The sequence below is a fragment of the Pinus tabuliformis genome, chromosome 8 (genome assembly GCF_031772625.1).
Source record: "Pinus tabuliformis cultivar Carrire ecotype Pingquan chromosome 8, CPIR1, whole genome shotgun sequence".
NCBI lineage: Eukaryota > Viridiplantae > Streptophyta > Pinopsida > Pinales > Pinaceae > Pinus > Pinus tabuliformis.
Window position 1 is genome coordinate 1,506,775,266 of NC_142294.1, and position 12,156 is coordinate 1,506,787,421.

The 12,156-nt window shown below is 32.3% G+C and overlaps 1 protein-coding gene across 1 annotated transcript; it reads right to left on the reverse strand.

The window, feature by feature from the left end:
• Positions 1 to 343: 343 nt before the first annotated feature.
• On the reverse strand, positions 344 to 1,097 carry LOC149241575 (pathogenesis-related protein 1A-like). The gene has a single exon (XM_089367552.1). The coding sequence runs from the start codon at positions 1,009 to 1,011 to the stop codon at positions 529 to 531; it is 483 nt and encodes a 160-aa protein (XP_089223678.1). The 5' UTR covers positions 1,012 to 1,097; the 3' UTR covers positions 344 to 528.
• Positions 1,098 to 12,156: the final 11,059 nt, after the last annotated feature.

Sequence of the window (12,156 nt, forward strand, 5' to 3'; positions counted from 1 at the left end):
TTGAATTCATTTAAAAGAAATTGAATTTAGCTAAAGAGATAATAACTATTATGCGATATCTCTAACTAACAATATTGTGAGAATAAATATATTATACAATTGAGAATAGTAATTAATTAATAATATTTAATATAAAGGTAAATAATATTTTTTATAAAAAATAATTGTCTTAAATATATCGTAATTCTAATCTTGAACTTCAATACCTGCGTAATAAAACCTAAGACCATACCATACTCACAAGTCTTAATCCAATATTTATTGACATACTCCACTAAACACATAAAACAATATATACGCTTTTATAATCTAAGAACGAAATAAAAAGGATTTATGCTGTTTTAAAAGGCCAGACTTATCTAGCCTGCTCCGATGGGCAGGGGCTATATATTCTGATGAGCAAAAACACCATTTATTTGCTTACAAGCATCGTGAACGTACACCTAAGTTGAAGAGATACCGTCACACAAAACATTAAAAGGAAATTAACGAAAACTAATACGATATGATATGTCTGGATATCAGAATTCAGTATGGTTTCTGCCCTACATAGTTCCCAGGAGGGTCGTAGTTGCAGATAACAAAAGTCCAGCCGTTGTCGCAATGAGCTTGAGCGCAACCGAGCCTCTTGGAATCTCTCCACACCACCTGAGTATAGTGTCCGCATATTTGATCTTCAGCGCATCTATTAGAAGAGTAATCATAATATTGCTCCTCGCTAACCCACGACATCACGGCACCTCCCACGGGATCTGCGTTATCTGACTGCTCGTAGATATTTTCTCCGTACTGGCCACCAGAGTGCTGCAGAGCGCAGTCTCCTATGCGTTGATTCGCATAATCTTGTGCGTAAGCCGCGACCGTATCGTCCCATACCATAGCCTCCACACCCACTTGGGCTCTGGCATCATTGTGAGGAGATAAGAATTGCTGTTGCACATCTTGGCCTTGCCCGACCAAGCAGTAGCATGCCATTAGCAGAAAAAAAACATACTTGAAAAACCACTTCATATTGACAAAACTAACCGTAATGTCAGTCCCAAAAGGAAGAATGAAATCACTCGCTGCTCACTCAATTCAGTCTGAGAAAACAAGCAGCTGGTTATGAATACTTATAGCAACTCCAAGGCAATTCTTAGTAAATTAGGTTAGTAAAGTACTTAATGGAGATTAATAAGATGTTTATCAAGTTTATGATAGTTCCGTAAAAGGATGAGCAGTGTCAGTAAGATAAGATTGTTAAAGAATTTGACATAAGTTAGTGGATGTGTTGTGTAACGGCACCAAGTGGATTGTGAGAAATTCGCATCCTCTTTGGACTGTGTCGATAAAAATGACACTTCTAACCCTCAAATGTTCACATCCACATATTTGCATTTCAATTAAATATGATAAAACCCTTCTCGAATGCAGTTGTTATTTCCTTTCAAAGAAGATTGCACTTCTTCATGGGCCAGCTGGTATAAACTTAAGCTGAAATAACTATTTTTTACTCATCTCTGGATTAAAACTCATGTATGATAAAAATAAATATTCTAAAATTCCATTATTTGGAGTTAATTTATTACATATTTTGATGAAAGGATTTATTTAATGATATCATAATCAATTTTGATTTATTGATATTCATTTATCAATTTTGATTTATTGATATTCATTTATTTCATCAAAACGTTGAAATGATAAACAAAATTGTGAAAGAAGTATAGTACAATTTTATTTTATCCTGGAAAATGTCATTGGATTTAGATTTTATTCTTAACTGGTTAAGATTATAGGTTCTCAAGGCTGGAATAAAAGGAGCTATTTAAAGCTTTTTTGAGTTAGAATTTTTATGTAATATTATCTAATAAAAATCAAGCATATTAAATGTTTAAATTTAATAAGGATGAATTATTATTTTTTTATTTAAATATTAATGTTATAGTTATTAAAGATGTTGATATATTCTTTTTATCTCTTTTACATCAAAAAATGAAATATTATAAAATGACAAATAGCATCAAATTATCTTTTCACATTTATCTAATATAATTATGAAATTACCAAATAAATTATAAATAACAAATAAATCAATTAATTTTAAAATGAAAAATTTATATCCATTTACATATATCCACCTGTTTAATAATAAAATTTTAATAATTAATAATTTCTACTGAAACCATTTTCTAAACCTTCCATTATTTTGAAACACCAATTTTTACATATTTCCAAAGTACTTAGGTGGAAATAGATCAATAAATCTCTTATATGAATGCTCACTATCAAGTACGTCAATAATATTATTGGACATTTTCGCTCTAGTCTGATATTATTTCTATGTAAGGCTTTAAGAGTTATAAATCCCTTTAAAAAATTGTATATAGGATAACTTTACCTTGACAATGAAATGGTTATAGAAGACAATTTGATCATTGATTTACAAAACAGAAGACCAACAATCTGGCATAAAATTTTGAAATCGTGGAAAACTTTACACTTTAACCAATTGTAAAGTGGAAAGACTTTCGAACGAAAATATGAGATTTTGGAAAACTGCGCATAACGGTTTATAAGATTTTGATTTGTATGGATTGGTCCAGACTTTAATATTTAATCCCTCTAACACAATTTTTATAAACTCAATGTATGCATTCCAAAGAAACAAGAGAGCGAAAATCCCTTTTAAGTCTATGCACCTAGCTTTATTCGTTAATGAATTCTAGAGTGGAAAGACTTTCGAAATAAAAATGTGAATTCGTGGAAACTGTGCACTTAGATGAATGAAAACAGAGACAGGAAATCGCTTGTCTGTCTATTCACCTAGTTTATTTTTTAATTAATTCCAAAGTGGAAAGACTTTTGAAATAAAAAATGAAAGTAGAAAGACTTTCGAAATAAAAATAAGAGAGTGGAAACGTTTCACTTGAGTGAATTCTGAAGTGGAAAGACTTTTCGGAGTGAAAATGCCCGATTGTGGAAAAATGTGCGCAATTACTGATAAGAATTCAATTGGTCCATAAGAATGTAATGGTTAACCCCTAAACAATTTTGATAAACTCAATCTAAACACTCCTAAGTACGTTTGGAGAAATAGGATGTGAAATTACCATAGAGTTGGTTTTTCTAAACTTTCGTTTTTTTATGAGCTAAGTATAATGAGTTGTAAGTTTATAGGGATTTGTATGTATCTAGTTGTTGTAGTTATCTTTAAGTGACATTGGGGCTTCCTCCATTACTATGTAATGGAGAATTTACATTTACTTTGATGTAAACTTGTGAGTAATAAAATACTCTTAACATGTTAGCAAACCCTTGGCCCATGTTCGATTCCTAGTTTGCATTTGAGAAGCGTTGTTGGATTTACACACTCACCTCGTTGGGAATCGATCATGTGGACTAACCCTCAGTCTGGGATCCATCGTGGATAACTCAAAAGGTAATGACAATGGTTTCAAAATTTACTAAGACCTGTAGTTTTTGGTGTAAGTGAAAAAAAATAAAAAATTGGACAAATATTAACAACATTTTTCTAGCGAAAACAATATTTTCAAGATGGGAATAAGATTGTACAGGCTTTATGAGAAGAAGGCAACAACTGAACTTTGTAAAGAGGTTCTTCAATTGTAGTCAGTTGTAACTCTATTTGCAAGCAGAAAATGCAACTCTTATGAATAGTTTACAAACTTCAGTAACTGAGAAAATCTTGAAGAATGACCATTTGGATTCAAGCATGGGAAAGACTTCTAGATGCTTGTAGATGAATTTTAAGAGAAGATTGACCTCTTTTTTTACTTGCAGGATGAAGTTGAGTCTTCTTTTGACTCAAACTTGAAGAAGAAACTAGAAGAGAAAAATAATCAACACATTATGGAGATTGATTGTTTAAAACAAACAATGATGGAGCAATATCATTTTTTGAAGCAAGATTATGATACCTTGCCTCAATAGCTAACTGAAAGGGATGAGTTCATTTAAACGTCGCAAGAGTCTAAGCAGGAACTTGAATTCAAGGTTATCCATCTTCATAAATCTAAGATGGAGACAGGTAATGTTGAGCTTCCAAGCTCAACTTCTTCCACACTTGATGATGTTGATTGCCAAATGGGGTATGTAGATGATCATGAATCATCACATGCTTTTGTCGCACCCAATTTTGAAAACCATACTACTGGTATTGGGTCTTGATTGCTAAGAAAAATGGGATATACCAGAGGAGGACTTGAGAAGAATGAACAGGGAATTGTTTCTCCTATTAACCTTGTAATTCATACGTCAAGAGTAGGTTTTGGATATGATTTTGTTGCTGCCTCATCACCTACATCCAACTGTGAGGTGCTTGAAGAAAATGTGCCTATTAATTGTGATAAACATATTGATGACATGGTCGCTAATGTCATTCTAGATAAAAATATTGTGGCACCCAAATTTGAGTCTTTAAAAAAAATGAGCTATCTACACATCCTCATCAAAATAAATTACCCAAGTTTCAACATTATTCGTTAACTAGTAGTCCAACATTCAAATCATTACAGAAGAGACCTGTTTTGGACCAATGCTAACCATCCAGATCAATTTTGCATGTATCGATAAATGGTCGTGACATTAATGAACTAATGCTTGAATAATTCATATCATTGTATGCATGAGTTGTGCAGTTTTTATTTCCATTATTCCCTCAGCTGTGTTTTAGGGAGGGAAATTTGCTGGCAATGAAGACTATTGATTCTCAAACCTTCCGCAGTTGTGTTTTCGAGAGGCATTTAGATGGTGACAAATATTTTTGCTTTGGTCAATGTGATGGTGGAAGATTTCAAGAAACATTAAAAGTGATGTTGTACAGAGTTTGAGTTGATATTGTCATACTTGCAAGCCTCATTGGTTGTTTGTTGGTTTATTATGCTGCTTCTATTTAAAGCCTTGTCCTAGTTCTTTACCAACACCAATTTTCTTTAAAGCATTTTTTGGAAATGTTTATAGTGTTTGCTACCCTTGTGCCTCTGCAATAATCATACTTCAGAGATTGATTGACCTCATTGAGGTTTCACAGCTCTCATCTTCAGAGTTTTGGTACTTCATCATTCTGTACTTCTTGATTGGAGCAAGCCTATGATCTTGCCATTCAGTGGATCGTTAAGGGATCTACAATTCAGGTCCATCATAATTTGAGCACCGAAATATTTCTCCCTTTTGGGGGGGAGTTTTTTCCTACGTGGTTTTCTCTCTTTTTCTACTTATGAGAGTTTGTACATGGGTACCTAATCAGGTGTCATTGTCGAGACCCATTCCTTGTTTTCTTTTTTCTTTAGTTACCCCCTATGTTTCACTTAAGGAGGTCTTAGAACTAGTTTTTCCAACGCTTCATTTCCCTATGAGCTAAGCTATGGTGACTTGTAAGTTCACATAGGGACTTGCATGTACTAGTTTCCATAGTTATCCTTAACTGACAGTGAGGCTTCTTCCATTATTATATAATGAAAGCTTTCTATGTACTTTGACATAAGCTTGTAAGTAATAAAATATTCTTAACAAAATTATTTAAATTTACATCCAAAAACACTTATATAAACCTATTATTTCTTAATATTCCTTCCAAGAAAAATTAGAGAATAGGCTCTCACAATGGTGTGAAAAATGGTGAATAGTTTCTCTTTCATGATCATGGGAATTACTTAAATTATTGTATATCTCATCATTTCTTAGCACTTATTGCATACAATATTTGCATGTAATAGTCATCACATTGCAACCATATTCAGACCATTTACATTGCAACCGTATTCAGACAATTCAACATTTATTTAGAGTTGCTTATTTATTTGTGCTAATTGGGATATCATTTGGACTAAGTAAACATGAATGATACCATTTACTCCTTATAAAGGGTTGGTAATTTACTTGAGTGGAATTAGGGTTGAATGAGTTAATTAATTTTTTATGTTTATATTTTTTATTTAGGTTGTCGATTTTGAAAACAATTGATTTGGTTGTTTATATTTATAATTTAAAAGTATAAGTAGATATATATATATATTTTTATTTTTTTTATATATGTTGGATTTTGAAAATGTTTAATTTATAACATAAAATTATAATTAGACATAATCTAATTCTTTTAATTTTTTGTTTTTTAATGGAATCTACAATAATTTTGTTGGTTAAATAGTAATTTATTTTGATTGAAAAGCATTTCCCAATACATAAATGGATTCCGTGCCCAATATAAGTACCTTAACATTACTAAACAAGGTTTATTGTCACTATTTATTGACCCAAGAAACAAGTAACTTTTATTAGTAAACAAAATGTGCATTTATATGGAGAAATGCACCCAACAGCTATTTCAAGACCATTGGATGGATGTGCCTCAAAGTATTTTATAAACCTATCTTTAATAATAAGGGGTTACCTCTATATTTTCTAAAGAAATTATGGGTAGAGTTTAGGCTACCATTATATGTCAACTACATTTAATGTGAAAATTGTAAGTGTGAGTAGAGAAAATAGAAAATGTGCTCCATACAACCTAAGACTAGTTGTCATGGAACATTTCAGGTGATAATATTGGCAAGTGGGCTAAATCTCCTTCATTTTAAAAAACATGATTCCCTAATTACAATTCTTTCTAAAATTGATTCCCCAAAATTTTACACTATAAAATTATTTTATCTTTAAAATCTCCAAATATTACATAGAAATTGTATATAAAATCATTAGATATTTGAATATTTTTATAGATGTATCAACAAATCTTTTATGTTTTGCATATAAGAGACTAGTGAGATTCACCAAGATTTCTAAACTTGAACATAAATTTCCATCCTTAAAATTTTCCTTTATAGTTCGTCATTCACTTAGAAAAAGGCCTAACCCCTTGACCCAACATCCTACAACAATGTATACAATTATTTGAAATGTAGACTATAGTAGTGATTCACTTGCACATTACTGTATCATGTCACCTTGGTAGCACCATCCCTGCAATAACCATCAATAACTGACTTCGTGGGAGGGATTGGACAAAATCTATAGCATGGTTCAAACAAGAGATACCACATCGAGGTTCAGGTAAATTTATAGTTATATCGATTGGGTACAAGATTTATATGTGGAAATAGAGAGGAATATGTAGTAGATTTTTATGGAGGGGGATATTATCTTTGCCATATGTGTGTGTGTGCGCACACTCATGTACACATATATGTTTGTGTGTGTGTGTGTGGGTGTGTGTGTGTGTGTGTGTGGTTTATTGTGTTTTGTCTATGTATTTGATTATATATTATTTGCAATTGTTAAACCCTAATAACACTTCCAATCTTGATAACTGGATCAATGATAATTTCTATCGTCCATGGTGCACTAGATGTTTCTTGTTCATTTGGTGTACCACATAGTTGGATATAATTAATTAAAATTATGCCTCCTTGCAAAAATTTTCCATGACAACTTAGCGAGGAGCCATGCCACCTATGATGAACACATGATCCTTTTCTTAGGTATCATGTCTTAACTTAAATTTTTCTTAAATATTTATTTCAATTTTTATTTGGGTTAACCAATAAAAATCTAATAAATGTGTATGTATGTTTTATTACTTTTCCATTATTTCACCTACATATTCTTCATCACCATTCATTATTTCGTCATCATTTGTTAATCAATATCATCACATTGCAACATTTTTTGGTGTCAAGCTTTCCACCCTTGGGGAAATTCCATCAATGCTACAACCCATGGGTGTTGATAATCACTCACCTCCACGACTGTTTCCATGCCATCCACCCATGGAGGCTACATCCATATACCATCAAGCAACCCCCTCAATTTTCACTACCATTGTTCCATCCCCAAAGGTTTCTTCACATGGACCCCATTCGTCATCCATGATGGAAATTTAGTGGATGTAAGAGTGGATGTTTGCTCTATGTATGTTGTGCAGTCGACTACTCCACCTGCTAGTCAACTTCCATCATTGTTCAAGACATTCATGATTATATCCCTTTTGATAAGGATTTTATTTATTATGTATTGAATCAATTCTATATTTTTTAATAAATTATATTCTTTGTCACTTGTAACTACTATAAGTTTCTATACTTTATATTTTGGAATTGTGAAGGAGGGAAACACCCTTACGACTGATTATGTCATCTAGCGTGAGTTTTTGTGCTTGAACTATAAAGTATCAATTTATAAGCATGATAGTCCATTATAGAAAAGGAAAATTAATATAATATTGTTTCCTTATGAAGTCCTTGTAGAGATGAAGCATGCCCAAAAATAAAAAAATTTGAGATCCTTCTTATAGTAAGAGGAGAATGATTGACTTCCAAGATTCAAATGATGGTGACGAGTGTGGAATTAGTCAATGAGGAACCAATCACACCCATCAAACACACACACACACACACACACACACACACACACATATATATATATATCACCTCATATGCCATATGACATACATTCATGTTTCGGCATGACATGTCAATTCTATGTTAGAGGCATTTTTTCAGGTTACAATATGCCATATTCCCATGTTTAGGAATGTGGTGTGATTTTGTATTTTTGAACACTATGTATTTTCGTTAAAAATGTACATTTGAGACACTTTTGTGTGTATTTAAGTATGTATCGTATCACATGTTCTATGGATTGAAGTGTTTTCTTTTCTTTTTAGTTGATGTTGAAGTGTTAAATTCCTAGGTTGAATTTTTATGTATATGGTGACGATGCAATATCACCTATGGTGAAGTGAGCACTTTAACATGTTGCATTTTTGAACGTTATTAGATTGGGTTTTAAAATACATGTGAATTAGGCATATTCATTGTGATATATGTAGTTGATGATCAAGCAAAACAGGAAAGGTCAGAACATTAAATTTTAGAAATAGATATTAATACACATTTTTCTCGATAAGGTAATACTATTTTGCAACCCCACACAAAAAATGATATTAAATCCCTTATATTGGTCCAAGCAATTTGTCTTTAATTTTAACATGTATTCATTTATCTTAGATATGTAAATTTTAGGTGGTGTGTATAAAATAGTATGTTTGAATTCAATCATGAGGGCATACATCGCAAGAAGAATTATTATTCAATGTTAACTCCCATTAATGGCGTGCTTCCACCAATGCATCACTCTTAAGATTTAACTTCCATATACCTATCATAATTCATGTATATTTAGTTGCATATTTTGATGTTTGAGGTGGCCGCATATGAAATTCAAAGTCACTTAGTTTATTATTTCTTTTATCCTTTGAACCACATGTAAGTAATTAAAATAGTTAATCTATGGAAAAAATTTAAAACACCAAAGGTACCTTTATAGAGATGAATATAGTTTTCCAATTAGTTCTTATATCACATTATTTTCTGATTATTGTTGTGTTTATTTCTAAACTATATTTTGTACCTGATCATTTCTTACTAAAGATTTTTATCTATGTCTTCTTTCCACTTCAATTTGGTTCTTTAGCTAAGATGCCTCCAATAATTCAATAGAATCACATTTCTTGGATGACACTCTCCTACTTAACACATCATCTAACACATATTTGGTTCTATTTAAGTATGCCCCATCCCAATCTTTCTTATTTTGAAACCTAGAAAGATATACATGTAGTGCTTATTCTACTGAATTTTGGCTCTATTGGTTCAATGCCGACCAATTGTATCATATTATAGTAATGTGCTAGGTATTTTTTGATGTTTCCCTTACAATCGACATGCTCTCATTTTTAGATATTTTTTTATATCTCCATTAACCACATTCTAACAATAACATTTCTCTTCTTTGAGACTACTCTCCCACCTAAATATTCCGTCATGTTAGATTATGTCTTTTGTTGCTACATTCACAAAATTCAGCCTAGTGTTTCTTTAATTTAGTATTTAAATATACTTAGTAGCATATTTCATGTGACATGCCTCATTTACATAGTATTTTCCTACATAAAATGTTCTTCATGTGGAGATAAATCCACTCTCCCTAACATTTTTTATGGTGTAGATAGTGCTCTTATACATACACTTTGAATTATTGTAGCATTCCCAAATTCAACTTCCATTCTGATACCTAAATTTAACTATCAAGATATGTCGAGAAAGTCTGAATTAGGAAACTCATCGATCCACATCCTAAATACATATAATTTTAAACTTTTGTTAAGATGATGGAGTCCAACGTTTTCTTCTAATATGAAACTATTTAGATTTAGATGGTGTGACCCTAGCTTACTCGCTCTCACAATATACTTATTCAAACATTTACATTCAAATAAATAAATATACTAGTACCAACTATTGACTTAGGTGCTTAATTCGTTAGGATGGATTTTTTAGAACATAAAGGAATTTTTTTTACCATCCTTGATACCTACCTAACTTGATTTGGAGATGGTTGCGATTTTGACTCATAAAAATTCTTTGCACTCTCTAGATATCCTTTTTACTCATAGTTTTCAAGTGAAGAACTAATTGGTAATGGCCATATGCATAAATGTTAGTTAAAAATGTCTCATATATTAGGACTTTGTATCCCTTTTGAACTTTCCACTACAACATACCCTTCTACTTATTTGAGTAAAATGACACAACTCCAATTTTCTAGTTAACAATGGAGACAACCCTTCTTGGTTTCCCCCACATGTAAATATTTTCATATGCCACTGTAACTAAAAATTGTGAAAACATGAAAATGAGTCAACTAAGAGAGAGAGGACATGGATTCAAAGCTCTGGGAGGAAGCTACTTGGGAATTACTTGGGGAGGTAGCCAAATTATTGAATGCATAAATCAATACTCAACCAAATCCTTGTTGTGTTGCAAAAATAATTAGAAATGGTGTATGGCCATCTGAGAAAGAATGGAAAGTAATGTTTTGTAAGACATAACATTTCAATCAACACACAAATGAATGTCAAGGATAGAATGGTTAGAAGAGAGGTGACACTTTTGTGAGGGGAAACACTCGATCATTCAAGAATTCAATAATTATTCCAAAACATGAGAAGTTGAAGGCACAATAAGTACCTCATAGTGAAGATAAGTGTGCATCAACAGTGTGAGTAAGCACTAGGTGAGAGTCAACATATGCTCAGGATTAGGAGCTAGCTGGGAGAAATTAAAAAAAGAAGAAGGAAAATTAGTGGTGTTGAGTAGGTAGGGTGCTAGTGGAATTTGGACTCTTGCACAACATGAGGAGATAATGGTTAATTTGTGACATCTATTAGTTTTCAAAAGTGGAGACCTAAGTGTGGACTTTAGATTCCCATGAAAGTTATCAGGTAGAGGCATAGTGTGCTTTAGATTTCTTTTAGATTGCAGGTGGATGGATCATGAGCTATAGATTCCTACAACGTAATCAGGTGGAGACACCGAGATTTGGATTCCTGTAATTTATTTTTGGGTGGAGACATTGTGTCCTTTGCATTCCCACCAAATTTCAAGTGGAGTCACTATGGACTCTAGATTCCCATAAGTGACTATTTTGGTTGAGGCATTGTGTGCTCTATATTCCTATTGGATTACAAGTGGAGGCACTATTCTCTCTGGATTCCCATGTGTTGTGAATGATTGGTGTGAAATCCCCTAGAGCACTTTACTCCTTAAGCTTTGAATCTAACTCAGGGTTGGCCAACTACAAGAAATGTTTGCAATGTAGTTGTCCTATGATTAGGAGAAGAGTTAAAGTCCCTCTCTCAATTGCTAGTTATACATACACTAAGATAAGTTATTTACCTATTTATTTGTGCATGCTTATGTAGTACAACTGATGAATGATGATATTCATGATAGCAAGTGTATTATCACTATTAGTGAGGAACATTTACTCATTTTTTTTACAATGTAATGGTTTGAGAATGATTATCATGGGTGTAAGGGACTTGCAGATTCTTGTGATGTTCATATGTTCTTGAATGGAAATTTATTGATATGCTCATGTTTGTCATATCACTAGTAGCTTGATGATGTCTATGATTTCCCCTATATTTCATGTGTGAATAACTTAATAGTTTTAGTGCCAATGTTGTTGAAGGCCCATGGATAATACTATTATGATATGTTTAATAAGTCCCATGGAGTTATTGTGATAGGTTTATATCCATGATCAGTACATTATGATGGAGAAGTTGTTTCCATTACTTAGAGACGATGAGAT